Below are 23,737 nucleotides of genomic sequence, written 5' to 3' on the forward strand. Positions count from 1 at the left end.
CCGCGTGCCTCACCTGTCCCTTTCTTAACTCCTCTCCTGACAGTTTTTTATTTGTAAAAGCAAAAACATTTCTGTTGGAAATATTCAATCAATAACACAAAGTAACGCGTATAAATCAATCTTACCGCTTGCAATTTTTCAGATGCTAATTGGGTTGCCTCGGGTGTAAAATGTTCTCTTAGTAGAAATCCTTGTTCCTTCAGCTCTTCAATGTAATTTTCATAGTATTCGCTTGCGTCCGCAGAGGTTTTCTTTACAGTGAACTGTCTTCTATGCTGTGAATTATAGTATAAGCAAAAGTGCAGTAATTATTTACATATCTATCTTTATTGAACACTCATGATGTACCAGACATAGGAAAGCATTAATTAGGTCCCTGCCATGAAGGAGTTTAAAACTTGTTTTTTCAAGGAATTACTTAAGTTTTCAATGCTTCACAAAATAGCCTAAAACCTGGAGGTACGAGGGGAAAAAGCTCAAGAAGGCACAACAGATAGAAAAGACCTATTTGATTCATCCAGAGTCACTCAAAAGGTCATTCAGAGCCTACAGACTCTTATTTTACAAACCATTTACGTAGCTTCGGAATCTGGCTTTCCAGCTTTTTGGAAATGAGAAACATAAATCACAGGAAGAGAAGAAAAGAAAAATATCTCAGAAAGGAGCTACTGTTAGAGATAGGCACTTAATCAAAGCCAAGTAATAGCTTCCAGCCAGGAGAAAGGCAGGAAAGCCATTAGGTTAGGGTTCAAGGCGCAGTAAGGGGTCCTTTGGAGAGGGACAGATTCCTCTGTCATTCCAAACTGTCCGTGGATGTGGCATTTTCTGCTCTTCATGGCAATCCCTGCTCCTGCAGTGAGCAGTTATCCTAACATGAACCCCAGAGAACATGGGAGAACTTGCCCCAGTCCTGGTGTCCTTGTAGGCGTTGGCCAAGCCCCTGGCTCGGGGCGTGCGGCCCCCGGGGAACCCACACTACTCAGGACACGGACGGGCCCTCCCAGGCGGTGGCTGCAGGACACCTCTGAAACTGGGAATAAAGAAGTGCGTGTTGAGTCACTCCAGCTAAGAAGGTAGAGTTGAACTTAAGTTTGGAAGATGGCCTCAGAAAGATTCTGTTAAGGAGAAAGGCAAGCTGGAAAATCCTCTTCCGCAGAACATCCTTTCACTGCTAGTTAGATGAGGGTAATTTCTGTCAAGGTGGACAGGCTTCCCTTCTCCGCAAACCAGGCTCCCCCAGGAAAAGTTCTCAGACTCAGCCTTGCTAAGGCAGGAAGGCACCACGAAGGGACGGGTGGCCCAGGCAGCATGACAGTTTTCTTTTTGAATGAAGGAAAAAAATTATAACACACCCTATCACGATTTTCAACTTGGTTTTTGCTTACTCTCTACCCAAACAACTAAATCCTCCACAAAATATAGTATACATTTCTGGGTACAAGGTTAACAAAACCCTTTCTCCTTCTTTCACACTTTTGACCCTGGATTGACTTTCTAGTTTTGTTCCCATGGAAACCTGATACAGGTGGAATGTCAGCTGTAATATCAGCCTAATTGCTTAGGTAATAGTGACTCCTCACTGATAAACTTCACCAGGAATGGGAGCTCATGGTGGGAGCTTTGGGCTTCTCCGAGAGGATGGCACATAACTGGGCACATCCCATAAGGGCATCTGGAACGTAGCCCAACGTTACAAGAGATATGGGCTCCTGTGGGGATAGGAGTTCGAAGCCCCGTGGAACTCACACCCACCTACTGAGTCTCCTTCCCCTGTACCTGGGCTGACATCTGGTGTGGGGGCAAAGTGCGATGCTTCCCGAGCCCGCGTGGACCTCCATCGGGGCTGCTCCCACTCAGAAGCAACTGCGTCTCCTGGCCCACGGTAGATCTGTAAGTCTGAATGTCCAGTTGAGAAGGCACCTCGTAGGCATCGCGCCATTTTATTTGAACTTCAGGCATCAATTCTGAATCTACTTCCGTTTGTTGATCGTTTTTAGCTTGGAAATGTGCTCCTGACTTGACACTGACCTAGGGCAAAGGTCATGGCGTCTGCAAAGCCTCCCTTGCCATTCCCAGGGCTCTGTGACCCTGAGCCGTAGATACTTCATATACATTTCAGGTCTGGAACTGTCACAGTGATTTGTAATGATGCACATGTTGCTTCCTTACAGATGGTGATTCCTGAGGGTCAGGGTGAAGCATTTTTTATCTTTGGGTCCTGGCCCTGGTAGGTTGCTTGGTACATAGCAGGCACTGAATGAAGTATGTCAGTGGATCGCTTTTAGAGTTGTAAACATTAGGAAAATATCCCATAAGTGACGTGGAACAAGAGAGAACAGGAATCCTATATGCCCCACACCCAGTGAATATTCTGGGCTGGCAGGACCCTGTGCCGCTCTATCCGGGGGTGAGGTCCTCACCTCCCATATTCCAAAAGAGAACACATTTCCACTTTACCAGGTGTTATGGGCTGAACTGTGCCCCCACAAAATGTATATGTTCTAGTCCTAATACCTCAATATGGGACTGTATTTGGTAAACAATTAAGTTAAATAAGGTCATAAGGGTGGGCCCTGATCCAATCTGACTGGTGTCCTTATAAGAAGAGGAGATTAGGACACAGATACCCACAGGGGGAAGACCATGTGCGGACACAGCAAGAAGGTGGCCATCTGCAAGCCAAGGACAGAGGCCTCAGAGAAATCAACCGTGTGGCGCCTTGATCTTGGACTTCTATCCTTCAGCACTGTAAGAAAGAAACGTCTGTTGTCTGAGCCCTCAGGCTATGGTGTTTGTTATGGCAGCCTGAGCTAAAATACCAGGTAAGAAGAAAAAGGTTAGCAGGCTGCCTGGTTCGTTGACCAACTTCAAGGAAGCTAGTCATGAACAGGGGAAGATAAACACAGGAGTCAACATAAACATTACCTGCATGCCGTCCGCCAGGAGGAAGTGAGCGGATATCAGAAAAGGACAGTCCCCGGGGTCCTGGGAGCACTGCAGCTCCACCACCACGGTGTCCCGGCCTCCCTCCACCCCCACCTGAAAAACAGGACGTGCTTTCAGAAGCTGCACTAGGGAAATAACAAATCACATGCGCCATTTGGAAATGTTGATTATAATTATCAATTATTAGATTTCTAATTTAGAAAATACAGAAAAGGATCAAGAAGAAAATTTAAATAATATCCGGGCGAGGTGGCTCACGCCTATAATCCTAGCACTCTGGGAAGCTGAGGTGGGAGGATCGTTTGAGCTCAAGAGTTCAAGACTCTGTCTCAAAAAAAAAAAAAAAAAAAAAAATCACCTGAAATCCTACTACAGATATATAACCACTTTTAATATTTTGGTATTTTTCACTCCTTTATTTTTACTATAGATATATCTGTATATGTTTGTACTGTATGGCACTAGTGTTGATTTTCATTTGTGTGACTTTGTTAAAAAAATTTTTGTTTTTCTTATCAATGCAAAAGGAATGGAAATTCGACATGGTGTAAATACTTGTTAAGTCTACCCTTTCTAAATACTAGAAACTGTTAATATCACGGAAGAGGACTATGTTTTGTTTTTGTTTTTGTTTTTGTTTTTTGAGACAGAGTCTTGCTCTGTTGTCTAAGCTAGAGTGCAGTGGTGTCATCATAGCTCACCGCAACCTCAAACTCCTGGGGTCAAGCAATCCTCCTGCCTCAGCCTCCCAAGTAGCTGGGACTACAGGCTTGATCCATCGAGCCCAACTAATTTTTCTATTTTTAGTAGAGACAGGGTCTCAGTCTTGTTCAGGCTGGTCCTGAACTCCTGATCTCAAGCGATCCTCCTACCTCCGCCTCCCAGAGTGCTAGGATTACAGGTGTGAGTCACCGCACCCGGCCAAGGACTTTTATTTTCAATGCCATGCTAATATGTTACATTGCTTAACATTTTTAAATGAGCATGCATTACTTTTATAATAAAAAATTAAACACTAAATTTTAAACAGCCAGCTTTTCTTGACTATTAAAAATCAACTCATATTTTAAGGAATACATGATATTCAGGATATGCACAATTTTTCAAAACAATGAGCAAATGAACAGGAAAAACACTTGGAATACACTCAAACAGTTGTGGCTTTTTGCTAGATAGAAATCAAGATTCTTACTTTTTCCAAGGTGTTATACTTTGCGACTTCAAAATCTTGAGGAAAATGAGAAATTTCAACATCTTCTGTATAAAACCTAAAGTGAGTACAGTGTGTAATTAAAATTTTTACATTAAAATGGATTTTAGGCTAAACATAAAATTTATCTTGTAGATCTCCTAATTCCTTAAGAAACACATTATGAGTCTCTAACGCCTCCTCGGGTATTCTAGAAATGGGTCAAGGACCGTGTGATGGGAGCTGGGTTCTGTCTCTGCACGATTCCCAGCTCTGACGGCCAGCGCGGCGGAAGAAGGGTGCGCGAGGCAGGGGCAGGACGGGAACCAGCCGCGCCCGGGACACACAGGCTGCGGTGCTGCCCTGGGCTCTGACCCGCAGAAGCCCTGTCACGCCTCTCTGGACCACAGTCAACTCCTCTTTAAAACAAGGAGTCAGATTGCTCAGATCTGTATTTTTTATTCTGGATTTTGTTCTCTTTAAACACTAACATCACGGAATAAGATCGGATGTGGTGCCTAATTAACGCTGCAGTTTTGGTAAGCTTTACAAAGCCATATATAACTATGGATTTACATACTCCATTTGAGGAAGGTTGTTATTTCCACTTTTGAAAATATCAGGTAAAGAGTAACAAACCTTTTTTTTTTTTTTTAAGAGACAGGGTCTCGCTCTGTCACCCAGGCTGGAGTGGGAGCACTGTAACAGCTCACTGTATCCTCAAACTCCCGGGCTCAAGCAATCCTCCCACCTCAGCCTCCGAAAGTGCTGGGATTACAGACATGGGCCACCGCACCCACCCAAACTGTCTTTACTCTAAAGGCTGCTCAGTAAAATCACAGAGTGAGCAGGCCGCCCAAATCTTACTGCCAGTGGCTTTTCTTTTGCAAAATCAATTAATCTAATCATTACATTCAAGCTCATATAATACTGAGAAGATAAAAATAATTACCACTATACTAGTTGAAGTAAAAAGTCTTAAATAAATAAATACTAAAGAGTTAAACAAAATAAAATACTACAAAAGTCTACAAATAGTATTTTAGTACTGTGCTTATGGTTTACAAAACATTCTGCAAACTCTGTAGAGTCCTATGGATCAGAAGTAAGTTACCTGGTGAATTCCACAACGTTTTCCTTCTCTGAGGCACCATCCAGGGATAGATCATTTGTTTTCACTTCTAGGATTAAGGCAAACAAAACACTTGTTTACTGCTTAAAGGTTTATCATAATGAGTTCACCTAACTGCTGAATTAAGATTCATGGATATAGAGCATATTTGCTATGCTATTCTGATTTAGCCATAGTTATTGGTAATTAAGGACAATACCAGTAAAAGAGGAAGGTGTATAAGATAGCGAGAACATATCCTAATCCCATTTTAATAGGCATATGAGGAGAATTCTAACTGGTATTATTTGCAACTCTATTTTAGAGTGGCACTGTTCTGAAGAGTATGGTAAGCATAGTTATAAAATGCATTTCTAATATACTACAGGATCAGAATGAGTTCCTAAGAGTCCTCATGTCACAAATGAAGGAGCTGTGGATGTTCTAGTTTATAGAGAAGGGAAATTCAAGGGCTCTTTGTGGGCTTTTGCTTCATATTTTTCTTATAGAAGAGTTGTAACACTACAGCATCATGATATATAGGAATAACTCTTTTTTTTTTTTTTTTTTTTTGGGACAGAGTCTCACTTTGTTGCCCGGGCTAAAGTGAGTGCCGTGGTGTCAGCCTAGCTCACGGGAACCTCAAACTCCTGGGCTTAAGCGATCCTCCTGCCTCAGCCTCCCGAGTAGCTGGGATTATAGGCATGCGCCACCATGCCCAGCTAATTTTTTTCTATATATATTTTTAGTTGGCCAGATAATTTCTTTCTATTTTTAGTAGAGACGGGGTCTCGTTCAGGCTGGTCTTGACCTCCTGACCTCGAGCAATCCACCCGCCTCGGCCTCCCAGAGGGCTAGGATTACAGGCGTGAGCCACCACGCCCGGCCGGAATAACTCTTTTAATGCAAGCATTTCTTTTCAGCTTTAATTATACTACCAAGATTTCAAACATCATCAGTGTATTTGCAGTAATCTGAAACTGAATAAATTATTCTGGATGTTGAACAGTATGTTTTCAATCTGAAAGGAGTCTACTATTCTGCCGATTGCTGTTTTAATTACCATTTTCTGAGACAGCAAAAAAGTCTGATGACTGTAGCAGCATTTCTGGGTGACTGCTTGCCCGATGAGGGTTCACCCTTCCAAGTGATTATGATATCTAACATATGCCATATGCTTACTCCAACTTAATATACATCAGAACTGCTTGGGGTTTTTTTAAGACAAGGTCTCACTCTGTCACCCAGGTAGATGCAGTGACATCATCACAGCTCACAGCAACCTCAAACTCCTGGGCTCAAGCCATCCTTCTGCCTCAGCCTCCCGAGTAGCTGGGACTACAGGTGTGCACTATCATGCCTGGTTAATTTTTCTATTTTTTGTAGAGACAGGGTCTAGCTATGTTGGTCTCGAACTCCTGGCCTCAAGTGATCACCTCACCTTGACCTCCCAAAGTGCTAGGATTAAAGGGGTGTGCCACTGGGCCTGGCCCAGAACTGCTTGATTTTTGATGTGACTCATGAGAAGTGCATTTCTCTATGTCCAAAACCTTTCTTCTTGGCCAGATTCCAAAATAAAAATCTGGGTTTATAAAGGAGTTTCTTTTGAGAAATCAACTTCTTTAGAAAAATTCTGGTCATAAAATTTCTAGTCATTAAGTTGTCGTAATAATTTTTTAACACAAAGACTCCCCACCTACTCCCCGGTTAAAATGACAATCAAGTTTTCTGAGATGATTAGTGTTTTTGTGGTAATCTTGAATCTGACCACACTAAACTCAGTATTAAGAAATCTATTTCTATTGCTAAAGTAGTCTTTTGTCCCTTACTATTTCACTGTCCATTTTCTGAGGTAATAAGATGTCTAATTGTTTGTTGTTTTTTTTTTGTTTGTTTTTGAGACAAGAGCCTCACTCTGTTGCCTGGGCTAGAGTGCCGTGGCATCAGCCTAGCTCACAGCAACCTCAAACTCCTGGGCTTAAGTGATCCTCCTGCCTCAGCCTCCTGAGTAGCTGGGACTACAGGCATGCGCCACCATGCCCAGCTAATTTTTTCTATATATATTTTTTAGTTGTCCAGATAATTTCTTTCTATTTTTAGTAGAGACGGGGTCTCGCTCTTGCTCAGGCTGGTCTCGAACTCCTGACCACGAGCTATCCTCCCGCCTCGGCCTCCCAGAGTGCTAGGATGACAGGCATGAGCCACCGCGCCCGGCCCCGGCTAATTTTTTATATATATATTTTTAGTTGTCCAGCTAATTTCTTTTCTTTTTTTTTTTTTTTTCAGTAGAGACGGGGTCTCACTCTTGCTCAGGCTGGTCTCGAACACCTGAGTTCAAACGATCCACCTGCCTCAACCTCCCAGAGTGCTAGGATTACAGGCATGAACCACCACGCCCAGCCCATCTAATTGTTTTTATAGTATTTCTAGACAATTCTCTGTCTCTAATATCTCCAACAAACCCCAGTGTTTATTATAGCACCTGTAACACATCAAGTGCTTGCTGTGACATACTTACCAGAACCGCTCGCCTTTTGATCAGGACATGGTGTGATGTCCAGTGACTGCCTGGGATCATAATTCTTTACATCTAGGAGTCTCCTTTCTTTGACAGATTGCCATATAAAATCTGGGTTTGCTATACGAATGTGGTTCTTTTGGATAGAGTTCAATTGATACTGACTCAAAACATCAGCATTGTCTAAGATTATATGTGTGCACTAAGAAAAACAGAGAAGAAAAAAGAGTCAATCCATTATGCAATAGTAAAAACCAAATTTAAATAATTTGTATCTGTAATCTTCACCCTTAGAAAGTCTTATTTTAAGGTTGTTCATACTAATTTTCTCAGATTTCTAAAATATTTATAAATAATACAATTTCTAATTATGTAAAAATTTTAACAATCAACAGTTTTTAAAGAATATTGAAATCGATGTACCATAATTGATTAACCAACCCTAGTGGTTATTTCTAGATTTTCACTATAGTAAACAATGCCGTGAGGAACATCTTCACGTACACACCTTTGTGCACTTGTTCGATTATTTCCTTAGGAGTCGAAAGGGAGGTTCAACACTTACTTTTTATTTATTTTGTGAATTTATAATTTCATTTAGTTTTGGATGAATAGTACATGCACATTGTAGAATGTCTAAAATGTACAATGACAATGATGGTATGTTAACTTCTTCCCCACTATTGTTCCCAGTTCCTCTCCCCAGAGGCACTCGCTATACCTTGCTGCTCATGCATCTTCCCAGAGCTTATTCTACACATAGACAAATGGCAGCATACTATACATCTACACTCTTCTGAACTTTTCCACTTAATTTATCTTGGTGATCATTCCTTATCATTATATACAGAGCTATCTCCTTCTTTCTAATGTTGGTATACACACTTTAAATGTTTATACACATTGACAAAAAAACTGCCAAAAGGTTGCACTCACAATATGTGAGAGCTTTGAAAAAGAAGAGACCATGTTGGCAATTCTCCACCAGGAGGCAACTGAGAAGGCACAGCAGGTACGAATTCCTCACGGGTCCACAAAAGTGGTGGGACAGCTGAGTGAGGGCAGCGGTATGAGGGAGGGAAATAGGGATATCCCATCTTTGGTATTCAGCTCGAGTTGAATGCATTTCACAGAACAGATGAGGCTCGCTGTGGCCAAGACTCAGGGCTGAGGTCCAGGAAGGGGCAGGCCGAGTCAGCCCCTCCATCCATCAACCAGGGAAGGGCCAACCACAGGGGCACGCAGCCCTGGCACCTGATGCTTTTGGACTTCAATTTTTACTTCTTACAATGAGGTGGTTTAAAAAGAGGAGGTTCACCTTAATTATTTCCAAGATTTCATCCATCTGTGAAATTCTGTATCTGTCAGGCCTACAGTTCATTTCAAGAGATGGAAGGTAGCTTAGCCTTTAAACAAGTAAAACAAGCAGCACAAGCTACACCACAAAGATCAGTTTGCACGACATGTCCTTCTGCCCCTAGGAGCCTCGCTTATAAATGTCATTCCAGGGTTGATACAATAGAGAGTCACTACAGTGTGGTTTTTGCAAATGCTGCGCACTATGACTTTTCTCATTCAAGAATAGATTTGGCTGGCCTGGAATTCTTTCTATGTTTTAAAATAACAATGAGTGTATGTTATTTTTTACAGCAATAACAATAACAAGTCACTAGCACACCATGCCTGGTCCAGACAGTGCCTTGACCAACAGCACCTAAAGCTTGTGTTGAGTCTGTGGGGGCTGAGAAAGAAAAGTGGCGCAGAGCAGCCCGAGGAATGTGAGGGAGAGATAAAAATAAAATCCTAAGCCCCCAACTGACTGAACAGAACCCCTCTTGGCAAGGAGACCCCAGAAAAATCTTAAAACTGAGTTCCTGGCCATGACAGACAGGAGGTCAGATACGCCTCATTGTACCCCCTCCCTTGCTAACCAGAAACCGAGGGCCACATGGACACCAGCCCTTTGGAAAGGCTTGCTTCACTCCGATCTCAAGCCACCTCCTGACTGCACCTCCCTTCCTGTGGTTTCCACAAACAAATGACCAGTGTTCCTCCCTGATCTGACACCATCCACCATGGAGTGGTTCTGGTCAGTCTAGTGGGGCTGTGCACAGAGGCTGAAATTCTTTCTAGTTTTGTCTTTGGCTGGGCTCTAATAATACCTGCTTCAGAGGGCATGTGGAATGATTGTCCCGCAGCTTGGGGGACCACTGGGCCTCCTATGCCTCTCTGGGCCCAGCCACCCACCGGGCTGCGTCAGAGTTTCTCCCGCTGTGACGCACGGCTCACTCGCTGTCTCCTGCTGCCAGGCCTCTCTGCTTTCTCTTCTAACCCAGGCCCATGTTCCCTGAACACACGACGTTTATCATACAGCACTTTATGAGATTTGGAAATACCTGAGGATTTAACAAAAGGGAAAACTTTCCACCATTTTCCGTAATGTCAGTTTGTAGCTTTTTCTTCTGCGGCCGAGGTAAGGACTTGACTTTCAAACAGAAGGTACAGTTTGCAAAGATTCCCACAGTCATCCTGTAGGAGAAAAAGTTTCAAGTCATTGTTTTAAGGAGTCTCTTTCAAGTAACTGTAATTACAGTGAATTTAGAATTTTTCTACATGCAAAGTGTTGGGAAATTGGGCATTATTTTAAACACGCAGCAATCATGTCATAGCAAAAACCGAACGCCATCCTAGCTTGCAGTATGTGTTGGCTTTAGAATCATTTCTAGCTTTTACGACTAATATTATGACACCAAAAATATCTTTGTACAGATCATAATATACGTCTTAAGGAAAACATGACAGATTTCAGTTACAGATCAAGTGTGTGGCTCAAAAACATGGAAGCATTTATTTGTAATTTAAAGTTGGAATTATGTGATAGTGAAACCATGGGTTTTTATGTATAATTCTATGAATTCAAAGAGACTCACTAGTTACGTGAGTTTCTGTTAAGCCATTCTGGAGAACTGAATAACTAGTAATAAAAACATACAACTTATGTTTAAGTGTAATATGTGTGTGGACACACACACTAGAATGCATTGGAGGTTAATTCTTTTACTGTACCACACATTCTCACATATAGAAAATAATTTCTTCTAAGAAAAACAAGCATATTTTGAATTGAAATGTGTATTTGACAATAAACTAATAAATGGTGAGATGTTAGATTTAATTCCCAGTAGCTGTGTGTCACTTTTTAGGGGCCGGAGTTACGTCTCACAGGTTCCGCCAAGCAGGCTGTGGCGATGGAGCGGTGTTCCCGGGGGCAGGCTGCGCAGGTGGCATGGAGGAACACGCCCGCGCCACTCGTCACTCGGGAGGGCGCTCTGCTGTCCTTCTGTGCTCCGCCTGGCCACCGCCTGGCCTGCCGGTGGCCGTTTGCTCCCCCAGCCGGAGTCCCCGCCCTACCCTTTGCCCTGGGGGTGCTGGGTGCTGGCACCCATTCCACGAGGTTCCCAGTTGGAGACGCAGGGCCACCTCCCCGACACCCCTATCTCCAGTTCTGTCCCTGGCCCCAGAGGGCGCCTCGTCCCCAACCTAGGCGACCCAGCTGCCTCTTGGCAATGGACGCCGCTGTCCAGATGGCCTCTCAAGCCGCCCGGTGCCACCCTTGACTCCAGGCACCCCCACCCGCTCCGCTAGCCGCATCTCCAGCCATCGCTGCCGCGAAATACAGCCTTTTCCTACCCGCTTGTCCACGCCACTGCCACCCTGGCCCACGTCCCCGTTCGTGGAGTCCTGACTCGGCTCCAACTTCTGCACACTGTAGTCTGAAGAATCTTGTTTTTTGAAAATTATATTTCTTTTTTTTTTTTTTTTGAGACAGAGTCTCACTCTGTTGCCTGGGGTAGAGTGAGTGCCGTGGCGTCAGCCTAGCTCACAGCAACCTCAAACTCCTGGGCTCAAGCGATCCTCCTGCCTCGGCCTCCCGAGTAGCTGGGACTACAGGCATGCACCACCATGCCCGGCTAATTGAAAATTATATTTCAATTAAAATGGTTTAAGGGCCAGCAGGTGTCTCCAGCCTCACCCTGCCAGCTGCTCAGCCTCGCCCTCCCTGCACTCTGTCCCACTCTGTCGCGGCCACACGGCTGTTCCTTCAGGGGGGTGAAACCGAGGCTTGGTCCTCCAAGCCTTCACACATACCAGCCCCTATCCCTGAGACCATAACCCATCCCACCCCACACCGTGTCCCCCCCAACCCAAGGCATAGGGCACGTGATATCCGTCCAGTGAATGAATAAATTCGGAGTTCACATTTTTTTCTTTTCTTATGCGTTCTGGTTAAACTGAAGTACCTTGATTTAACGCTGCCTTTCCATAACATTAACATTTACTAATTTCATATTTGTTCATTACCTCTTACATTCAGATTGATTAATAATTAGCATCTGTTTATAGATAGGAAGGATAAGATATTAGGCCATACTATTTAGGATAATCTATCCTACTCTTAATCTCTGGCAGTTAAAAACCAGACAATACACTAACACTGTTAATCTTTAACAATGTTCAGGACAGTCCCTATGTGACACCATACCTCTGCCTATGCTGGCCAAGGCCCACCTGCAGATCTGTTCGGGGTGTGTTCTTAAGTCATGTGACCTGTTTTCTTTTTAAAATGTTTTCTAGAAAAGTAATTCATGCTCAACTGTGGAAAATTCAGAACTGAATTAATAACAAAGTAATCTCAAAACCCAGAGGCCACGTTAACATCTTGTTTTGCTTTTTTCTTCCAGGCTGTTTTCTAGGTCAATGTGCTGTAACAGATACATCACCATCACAATGAAATCACACTGCATTTGTAATGCTTGTCCTGCGGTTGTCAGTCAGCGTTGCATCTTTAGCATTTTGTCATTAAACATTCTTAGAAAATACTTTTAATAGAGGCTGTATTTGGTGTGTACCATAAATAAAAGATTTCTTTATTGTTGGAAAATTAAATCATCTCTATAATTTTTAGGATCAAAAAAAGCTGTGATGATCATCTTTACATGCAAACCTTTGTTTGCATCTCCAATGATCCTCTTCAAAAACAAATACTTAAGTAGAACTACCAACAAAGAGTTTGAATAATTTTTTATATTAAACATTAACCACTATCAAGGAAAAAAAAAGCACCCAAAGTAATGGAAATGTTCAAAACTAGTCTATGGTGATGGTGCACAACAATAATTTACCAAAAAAAATTGGTAAATTATTAAAAGTCATAGAATTGTATAATTAAGATGGGTGAACGTAATCATAACCTTATCGTAATTGTAACCTTAAAAAAGGTTAATAGTTTTTTTATTATTACATAATAGTTATATATATATATATATATATATATGGGTCAACGAAGTTGTTTTTAAAAAAGTACCTGATCCCTCCATCCATAAATAACCCACTATTGATATTTTTATATATTTCTTTCTGGCATTATTCTTTCCTATATCATTATATTTTATAAATTATTTATTAATATTATATATTTAATTTTACAGCCAGTTGTTTTTATTTAACTTTTAATGAGAATTTTCCTATGTCACTATTCTTTGAAGGTGTTTGTAGTGGCTATATAAGTTTTGCATTTATTTCATTCTTCCCAAGTCATCAGATATTTGGTTATTTAAAACTGTTCACTATTTGCTAGATTTGTTCCAGGTGGGAACCTGAAAAGTATGTATAGGACAGAATGTGGTTAATGCAAAACTTAGGCTTGTGAAACAATAGCCGCTGGAGTCTGGAGAGTCCCCGGACTTCATAAATCTAACAGACAGCTGCAGCCAGCATCCCTCCCTGAGAGGGACAAAGTTTATCCCTCCCTGGCTCTCCTGATAAGGACAATGCCAGAGCTGAAGGATGGATGTGACTGGGGAAGGGGTCCTAGGAGTTGGATATTTGAAGAAAAATTTATTACAAGCAGCTATTCTGGCCCACTTACTTACTCCCCCTGGAAAAACCCTCTATAAAACCCAAGGCTCTCCCCTTTTCTCTTGTGGGTCCTTTTTCGCCTCCACCTATCTGCACCCAGATGCTCAAAATAAACAACATTTTGCTTCACATGACGCTTCATGTGTGTCTCTTTCCACTCCGGACCTAACACTGTTATAAATATACTTTGAGGAAAATGTGTGTACATACATTTTTGGCCAAATCTCCGCCATTGTTTCCTTAGAATAGACAGTCAGAAGTGGAATTACTGATTCAAAGAGTATAAACATTTTTCAGCCTTTTCTTTATTTGTGGTAAAATATACACAACATAAAATTTGCCATCTTATACTCTTAAGTGCACAGTTCAGTGGCATTAGGTACATTCACATAGTTATGAAACCAGAGTATAAACATTTTAAACATAAGTCTCTGGCCTGTTCTTAGCATGCGAGGCTGCGTGGTAAGTATGGAAACACTTTTGAGTTTTGTGAAATCTCAAGTCAGGCCTTGACTTCTGTCTTCCTGCAGATTCTCTCCAGTCTCTCAATGCCAGACCCCTTCAGGGTTAACAGCTTCCTAACCGACAGGCGCCACCAGTCTTTTCTTTCTTCCAAAGCATTCCCTAAACAGACTTCATTCATGCTTTCACCAGTCCTGGCTGCGTATATATCAGCTCTGATAGACATCAGGGGCTAGTTATCCTAAGGCAAATCCACACAGGCCACTCCAGTTTGTCCCCTTCCCAGGTCCTTCCTAAAACATTTACTGAGCATTTTCTATGCAAAGAAAGTATGCACAGCCCCAGCTCCTGAGAAACTCTTGGCACTTCCCCTCCAATTCCGGGCTACTGTACTCATAAACCACTGCCGCTGTTGAAATCAAGAGGCTTCCTACCTCACAGGTCCTGGTCTCTACCGCTGGCATGTCCTCTAAGAAAGCCCCGGGGTCTCCCCATCCGGAAAATCTTCCTCTGATTGCCCAGATTTGGGCCTCCCGGAAAAACCCTGCAGCTTTGATCACACACCTCTACAATCATTGGCTATTCTCCATTCTTAACGCCAATTTCTCCAACGTGGGTCAATCCTACGTGAGGGGCTGTGCCTTGTTTATATGCTTGGAATCCAGATCACTTTTGATACACAGTGGACATTCAAAAAATGCTTACTTACTCTTTTATTCATCAATTAAAGCCCAGGATTTTTTTTTTTTTTTTTTTTTTTTGAGACAGAGTCTCACTTTGTTGCCCAGGCTAGAGTGAGTGCCGTGGCATCAGCCTAGCTCACAGCAACCGCAAACTCCTGGGCTCAAGTGATCCTCCTGCCTCAGCCTCCTGAGTAGCTGGGACTACAGGTATGCGCCACCATGCCCGGCTAATTTTTTCTATATATATTTTTTAGTTGTCCAGATAATTTCTTTCTATTTTTAGTAGAGACAGGGGGTCTCGCTCTTGCTCAGGCTGGTCTCGAACTCCTGACCTCGAGCTATCCACCCGCCTCGGCCTCCCAGAGTGCTAGGATTACAGGCGTGAGCCACCGCGCCCGGCCAAAGCCCACGATTTTAGAAAAGCCTCTGACACTCTATGCATAGTTGGACTGAAATGGCATCAATACCACACCTACCAGATGTGATTATTAAGCCCTTAAAAATCGAGGGTACTACTTCGGTTTCACTCCTACCCCCATGGGATACAGTAACTCTAAGCACACAGACAGGAACTAATAAATGCTCACTGAACAAAAGATCAAGTCAAATATAATACAACAAACTGCAACATGCACATATTCAAGAGTGAATTTCTCCTCTATCATAATCACATGCTCGGAATATTGTCATCTATTTATTGTCATTTAGCAGTCCAGAATCCAAAGGGCTTGAGCTTGAATATTCAGCAGCGCCCTGGTTTTCTAGAAGTTGTGATCTACCAGCTCACTCCCTGGATGACTCATTCAACATTCCCGTAGGAATGGTTTAACTGAGTCGCAGGTTTTCAACTTTGGACCTAGAGAAGCGCACTGTTTCTACCACGGTGCTCCCAATTACGAGGTCAGATGCTATTTCCTGATTCTTCACCATACCGCCATGATTCCGCGCAAGTTCCCTCTGAAGCCCAACTTTCAGAAAGACGAGCCATCTGGACAACGCCCTGGAACGGGAAGCACCGCGTCCTCCTGCGACCTGCTCATTTCCCGAGCACGGCAGGGGTCGGGAGACTCTGGCCCGAGCGCGGCTCCCGTGGACGATCTCCCGAAGCCCCCAGTGTCCCGTCGCCGCAGGGCAGAGCGGAGCGACCGCGACACGCGCGAAGGCCGGCGGATCCCCCCGCCCCACCCCGCCCCAGCCCGAGGGCGCCGCCGGACCCCCAGCACCGACGACTGAGCTACCGCGGCCAGCGAAGGCGCCACCTCCAGGCCAGGGCCACGGAGACCTTCACCGCGCAGGGTCTCCGCGGGGACCGGCCTGGCACCCCCTGGCGCCCCGCCCGCGCACCTGCTGAGGATCCGGCTCGCTCCGGAGCCCCCAGTTCTGGGTCCTCCACGCTCCCGGCGCCCCTGATCCCAGGCACTCCCCACTCCGGTGCTTCCGGACTCCGGGCTCCGGCCTCCGGCGCGGCCAGGCGGGCGGAGCCGGGCGACGGCGGCCAGAACCCCGCCCAGCACCGCGGGCCGGGCGCCCCCAGCCGGGAAATTAGGCCTCGCCAGGCGCGGGGCGGGACCGGCTCAGGCCGGGTTTTTCCTTCCGGGATTCGCCGGAGGATCGAGGCTGGGCGTCAGTTTCACCTTTCAGGCAGGACTTGGCCAACGAGGATCACTCCCAAGTTCGAGTCTGGGAGAGGTGGGTGGGTGGACGGTGCTGTTATTTAACTGAGAAACGGCAGGAATCCCCAGGGTGGGAAAGAAGCAAATTTCGGGAAGGTTGGAGATTGAGGAAACAGGAGAGTAAGACAATAAACTTAATTTAGGACTTCCTGGGTTTGAAGTTCGTGATAAGTGTTTGTAAATCATTCAAAAGAGGTGGCGGCTGGAGATAGGGATCTGAGAATACTGAGTAGGAAGTAAAGTAATGGGAAAGAATCAGATTCCCAGGATACTGAATAAAACGAGACGGGAAGGAATAGAAGATTTAGTGGACAGGGTACGGATTTACTTGTCAAAGGTTTACAGCAAACAAGCAAGTGCTGAACCAGGAAAAAGGCGACTGCCAGATCATTCCACAACTAGGTAGAGACATTCGTGATATTTTAACTTACCCTCGCTCCACTCCCCTTGTCAGCTCTCATTCCTGGTGGGGCTACCTGGTTCCGGAAGGAGCACAGCAGACTTTGTCCCGAGAAATTATATTTGTCTGTTTCATCCTGTTTGGGGACTCCCCGAAGGACCGATACAGGGGCTTGCCTTTGCTTTCCTAATTCAGAACTCTGTCAGGGCAGAAAAGCAGCTGCATGGAGGGTATGCCTCAAAAACACCTAAAGGCAAAGCTCGGCTTGGCTGAGGCAGGAGGATTGTTTGAACCCTGGAGTTTGAGTCTCGCCTGGGCAACATAGTAGCGAGACTCCATCTCTTTAGAGAAAGAATTGAAAGGCAAATGAACAAGCTGCTGCTGCCTGGGGAAAACAAAAACAAACAAACAAACAAAAACCCCCGAAACAAAACAAAACAATAAGGGCAAAAGTTAGACAAGACCAAAGCTTAGGAGGAAAATCCAGAAGTGAGATTATTCGCAAGAATAGGGCTTTGAAGCGCTCTCATTTATACTGGGGCGTCTAGAAAGCTGTGCGCATGCCAAGGGCAGGAAACACGCTGAGAAAAGACCTGAGAAGGACCTAAGCTTTACCTCTGTTTAGTGCAAACAGTAAGTGACAGCTTAAGCAGAGTTATAAATGGCCTGGCTAAGCATAGAATGAACGCCCCAATACAGATCCACTTTGCAAAAACCTGGCAAATATATTTTTTCTTTTTTCTCTCTTTTTCTTTTCTTTTTTCCTACAACCATTTAAGAAAACCATCTCAAACTATTAGCTGAGCACTAAGCTAAAGGAACAGAGACTTCAGACACAACAGATGACAAAAAAATACAATCTTTAAAAAGATAGTTTTAAAAAGTCACAAAACACTGGGAGGCTGAGGCAGGAGGATCACTTGAGGTCAGGAATTGCAGACCAGCCTGAGCAAGAGCAAGACCCCTGTCTCTACTAAAAATAGTAAAAATTAGCCAGGCGTGGTGCCATGTGCCTGTAGTCCCAGCTACTTGGGAGGCTGAGGCAGGAGGATTGCTTGAGTCCAGGAGTTTGAGGTTGCAGTGAGCTAGGCTGATGCCACGGCACTCTATCAAGGGCCGTGAATAAAGTGAAACTCCATCTCAAGCAAAAAAAAAAAAAAAAAAAAAAGGTCACTAAACAATCAAAGAACTACAACCCACTGCAAGCAACAACAAGAAATCCTGGGGAGGAAAGATTATCTGATTTCAAGAGTTACCACATTATAATGTCCAATTTTCCACAAAAAATTATAAAGCATGCAAAGAACATGAAAATATGACTGATTCACAGGAAAAAAAAAATAAACAGAAACTGTCAATGAGGAAGCACAGACAGAGGAATTACTAGACGAATACTTTAAATGAACTGTCTTAAGCATGCACAGAGAGTTAAAGGAAACTATAGACAAAAAATTAAAAGAAACCAGGAGAACAATGTCTCAACAAATTGAAAATATGAATAAAGAGATAGAAATTATAAAAAGGAAAAAAATTATAAAAATGAATCAAATAAAACTTTTGCAGTTGAAAAGTATAATAACTTAAATGAAAATTTTCACAAGAGGGGCTTAGCAGTAGATTTGAGCAGGCAAAAAAGAATAAGCAAACTTGAAGATAGGGTAATCGAAATGATCAAATCTGATGCACAGAAAGAAAAAATAATGAAGAAAAATGAACAAAGCCCAAGAGACCTGTGAGATACCATCAAGCATGCCAATATGTGCATAAATGGGAGTCCCAGAAAGAAATGAGAGGGTAAAAGGGGAAGGAAGAGTATCTGCAGAAATAATGGCCAAAAAGCCTCAAATTTGTTAAAAGATGAAAAGCAACACATCCAAAAAGCTCCATGAACTCAAAGTACGATAAACTCAAAGAGATCCACACTGAGACACATTATTATCAAACTGTCAGGAGACAGAGAGAATCTTGAAAGCAGCAAGAGAGAAGTGATCATTACTTACAAGGGATTCCCCACAAGATTAACAGCCAATTTCGCAGCAGAAACCAAGGAGGCCAAAAGCCAGTGGGATTATATGTTTAAGATGCTGAAAGAAAAAAAGAAACTGGCAACCACGAATTCCATATCCATCAATACTATCCTCCCAAAATGATGGAGAAATTAAGACATTCCCAAAGAAACAAAAGCTGAGGGAGTTTGTTGCCAGTAGACTTGCCCTACAGGAAATACTAAAGGGAGTCTTTTGCCCTGAAATAAAAGGACATAAGATACAGATTGAATATCCCATATCAGAAATGCTTGGGACTAAAAGTGTTTTGCATTTTGAATTTTTTTGAATTTTGGATATTGGCATTATACTTAACAGTTGAGCATCCCAAATCCAAAAATCTAAATCTGAAATGCTCCAATGAGCATTTCCTTTGAGCATCATGTTGGTGCTCAAAAAGTTTCAGATTTGGGAGCATTTTGGATTTGGGATTTTCAGATTTGGGATGCTCAGCCTGTAGTAACTTGAAGCCAAATGAAGAAATAAAGAATACTGGGAAAGGTAATACATATAAAAGCCAATATTGCTGGTTGCAGTGGTGTGCGCCTGTAATCCCAGCACTTTGGGAAGCTGAGGTAGGAGAATTGCTTGAGCCCAGGAATTCAAGGGTACAGTGAGCTATGATCGTGCTACTGGCACTCCAGCCTGGGTGACAGAGACCCTATCTCTAAAACAAAACAAAAAAGTCCAATAGTATCATATTTTTGGTTTGTAATTCCTTTTTTCCCTATATAATAGACAAATACATATAACAATAATTATAAAGCTATGTTAATGGACACACAATGTATAAAGACGGAATTTGTGACAAGAACACATTAAAGGGGAAGGATGGAGATATACTGGAGCATAGTTTTTGTAAGCTATTTTAGCTAAATTGGTATTAATTCAAACTAGATTGTTATAAGCTTAAGATTGTAATTGCAATCCCAAAGATAACCACAAAGAAAATAAATAAAAAATATATAAAAAAGATGATGGCCATGGAAAGAAAGTGGTACACAACAAAAAATAAACACAAAAGAAGGCAGTAATGGAGGAATTGAGGAACAAAAACGATATAAATCATAGCATAATGTCTGAACTAAGTCTATCCTTAGCCATAATTAGCTTAAATGTAAACATTAGGTCAAACTCTCCAAATAAAAGGCAGAGATTGGCAGAATGGATTAAAAAAAAAAAAAAAACAACAACCATGATCTACCTATATGCTGTCTACAGGAAACTCACTTTAGATCCAAAGACACAAATAGGTTGAATCAAAAGGATGGAAGAAGATATTCCATAGAAATAGTAACCAAAAGACAGTTGGGGAGGCTATACTAATATCAGGCAAAATATAATAGATTCGGAGTCAAGAATTGTTACAAGAGACAAAGGACACTGCATATTGATAAATGGGTCAATATAACAAGAAGATAGAACAATTATAAGCTTATACACACCTAACAATAGAGCTCAAAATATATGAAAAAAATGACAGCATTGAAAGGAGAAATAGACAGTTGGACAATAGTAGTTGGAGATGCTATTCAATATACAACTTTCAATAACTGATAGAACTAGAGGGAAAATTAGTAAGGAAATAGACACTATAAACCAATGAGACCTAACAGACATATACAGAATAGTCCACACAGCGGCAGAATACACATTCTAAGTGCACATGGACCATTCCAGGATAGACCCTATGTGAGGCCACAAAACAAGTCTCAGTAGATTTAAAATAATCAAAATCATACAAAGTACCATCTCTGATCACAATGGAATGAAGCTAAAAATCAGTAACAGGAAAAACTGGAAAATAGCAAATATGTGGAAATTAAACAAACACAGTTAACCTATGGGTCAAAGAAGAAGTCACAAGAAAAATTAGAAAATATTTTGAGATAAATGAAAAGAAAAACACAACATGTCAAAATGTATGGGATGCACCAAAAGCACTCAAGGAAAATTTATAGCTGTAAATGCCTACATTAGAAAAGAAAGAAGATTCCAAATTATCAACCTAACTTCACACCTTAAGAAGCTAGGAAAAGAAGAGCAAAGTAAATCCAAAGTTAGCAGAAGGAAGAAAATAACAAGAGCAGAGATAAATGAAATGGTGAGTAGAAAAACAACAGAGAAAATCAGTAAAACCGAAAGTTGTTTTTCAAAAAGATCAACAAAATTGACATATCTTTAGCTAGACTGTCAAAGAAATAAAACAAAGAAGACTTATTACTAAAATCAGAAATGAAAGTGGGGACATGCTACTGACCTTTCAGAAATAAAAAGGATAAGAGAATCCTCTATGAAAAACTATACATCAACAAATTGGATAACCTAAATGAAATGAATAAATTCCTAGAAACACACAAACTACCACAACTTAGAAATAAACAGAAAATCTGAATAGATATATACATAAAGAGATAAAATCAGTAATCAAAACCACCCAAAAAGGAAAAGCCCAGGATCAAATGGCTTCACAGGTAAATTCCACTAAACATTCCAGAAGCATGTGCCTGACACAGATGGTTTCAATATTAAGGAATAGGCAGTGGAACAAATGTACAAGTTTTTTGAATAGCTGTGCCTTTTGTAGTTAATGTAATTCTAGGATATGTGAACCACTGATAATTTTTATCTTTGTGAGAAGAAAAATGCTGCTTTAAAAATATGTAATAGTATAAAAACCTATAGAATGCTTGAAGAACCATCAGACCATTACTCGAGGATATCAATTATTATTTTCTTTTTTCTTTTTAAATTTTAATACAATTATTTTTCATGTGGGACCCGAGTCCTCCTGGAGAGGAGGGTAGGTGGGCCCCCCCATTGTTATTTTCAAGAAGAAAGTAAAAACACAGGTGTGGCAACTATCACGGTATTACTCTGCTGCTATAGCAAAGATTCCGGCCAGAATTCCTTTATTGTCTATTCAACATCATCGGTCAGGCATTCTGGAATGTAGTGGATGTGATAATCCCTTTGTTGTGTAGACTCACAGGTTTCCATGATCTTTTGCTTCAAGTCCAATGTACCAGCAATAGTTTTATCCATATTAAATGCCAAGATTTTAGAAAAAGATTTATTTCAGCATCCAACATTGTTCTTAAAAATTTCTTTAAAAATTCTAGAAATCTGAGGTTTGGGGCCTTGGTGAGGAACTCCCTCACTCTCTTCCCACAGGTGACATAGGCTATCGGTTTTTTTGCCTTTGCCTAGAGGCTGGATACTTGCATTTCAGTGCATCTCCCCCACTTGCTGCTGGTACTCTTTTTACCCTGGATGACCCAGCCTTGGGGATTGCCCCTTGGCCAAGCTTGCCCTTCTGTCCTCTCTCGATAGAGCAGTCACTGCTACCACCAGTCCAGCAATGAAATCAATTCTCCAGATATCTTTCATACTCAGGATCAACTTTGTTAAAATAATTACCAAGTAATTTAGAATAACATAAGTATTATTCTGTATCTCACATACCATTTGACATGACCAGTAGAGCTGGGCTCTGGCAGACAAAGTGAGTTCATCAACAGATGAAGTCACCATAAAGATGTAAACACCTCCTGCTCAATGACTTTTTACTGTCTGCTAGGTGTAGTGCTGTTTCAAATATATATATATTCTTTCTTTTCATGTAATCCTCTTGACAATACTGTGAAGGAGGTATTATTATTACCCCCATCTTGCAGATGAGAAGACTGGTTTCAGAAAGGTTGAGTGCTGAAGACTACAAACCTCTTGTAAACTTCTAAGCTAGGGTTTCTTTCCAGGCCTGCCTGACTCCAAGGCCTGGGTTTTAACCATTACATGATAATGCTCTCCTGCCTTATGTGACAGCATAAAGGATTGTATCATATTGGATAATTTGGGGCTACAACCCCTGTGTGGGAGCTGTTAGTCTAATGTTTCTCTGTGGCAACACCTGAAGATGCAACAAGGATCGGACCAGCTAATGAGGTTGAAACTTTTATTGTCTGGCAGAGGAGAAGCTGCAGGTTCCTCCCCTCTACCTACCCCTTCCATCTGGTAATGGATGTGGAGGACCCTTCAAGCTTAGTTGGCAGTTTTGAGAATTACCTGGGCTACAGGTGAAAACTATATATTAGAACTTTAACTTAACAGCTAGTGAAGACTGGAGTGTGGTAAAAGACCCACTCATTTTTTCAATTAACAATGTAATACTATACTTGAATAAAAATATAAAAAGTATATATATAGTTTTATTCTAGTATATACTATACTAGAATAAAAATATAAAAAGGCACAAAAAGTAGAGGATATTGTAATTATCGTCAAAGACACACATTTTAAGAAAAATGATGAGACTTTTGGGCATGCTTTCAAGCCAAAGGGCTATTACCATAAACGCAGATGAAAATTGTTGTGCCCTTGTCCAGCATCTTAGATAGTTGTGTCATCTTAGAAATCTTGAGCTTTGGTTTCCTTACCCAGAATGAAAATTTAAAAAAAATTGAAAAAAGCAAAACTAAAACCTTGATTTAGGGAAGAAGGACTGTTTTTGAAGTAGAAAGCAAAACAGATTTTGGGGGGCCAAATGTTTGTGAAATGTTTTTACTTGTCTTTAATTAGTGGTAGTTTGTTTCAACTTACTATACCGGTTGCTATAATAGGCAAGCACTTCATCAGATTTCTTTTAAAATTTTACTTGGTCTACTGTTGATTAATTAAACCGACACGAAGCCAGGTATGTACCCTGCGGTAACTTGCGGTGCTGTAACTTTCTAGAGTAAAAGGCCGTGGGAATTAAAAAACCATTTCTTGAATTCTGCACTTTCAGTATTC

The 23,737-nt window shown here is 41.9% G+C and overlaps 1 protein-coding gene across 3 annotated transcripts in view; it reads right to left on the minus strand.

Moving 5' to 3' along the window:
* Positions 1–16,277, minus strand: part of PARP4 (poly(ADP-ribose) polymerase family member 4) — a 54,066-nt gene extending 37,789 nt beyond the window's left edge. For all 3 annotated transcript variants that reach the window (XM_069467763.1, XM_069467765.1, XM_069467764.1), the window contains exons 1-7: positions 16,173–16,277; positions 10,161–10,293; positions 7,765–7,966; positions 5,250–5,316; positions 4,139–4,214; positions 2,926–3,039; positions 126–275 (exon numbers count right to left, since the gene is read on the minus strand). In XM_069467763.1, coding sequence (XP_069323864.1) covers positions 126–275; positions 2,926–3,039; positions 4,139–4,214; positions 5,250–5,316; positions 7,765–7,966; positions 10,161–10,292 — 741 coding nt within the window. In that variant the 5' untranslated portion in view covers position 10,293; positions 16,173–16,277. The remainder of the gene's footprint in view (positions 1–125; positions 276–2,925; positions 3,040–4,138; positions 4,215–5,249; positions 5,317–7,764; positions 7,967–10,160; positions 10,294–16,172) is intronic.
* Between the last annotated feature and the right edge of the window lie 7,460 nt (positions 16,278–23,737).

The sequence above is a fragment of the Eulemur rufifrons genome, chromosome 4, assembly GCF_041146395.1.
Source record: "Eulemur rufifrons isolate Redbay chromosome 4, OSU_ERuf_1, whole genome shotgun sequence".
In the NCBI taxonomy this organism is placed as follows: Eukaryota; Metazoa; Chordata; class Mammalia; order Primates; family Lemuridae; genus Eulemur; species Eulemur rufifrons.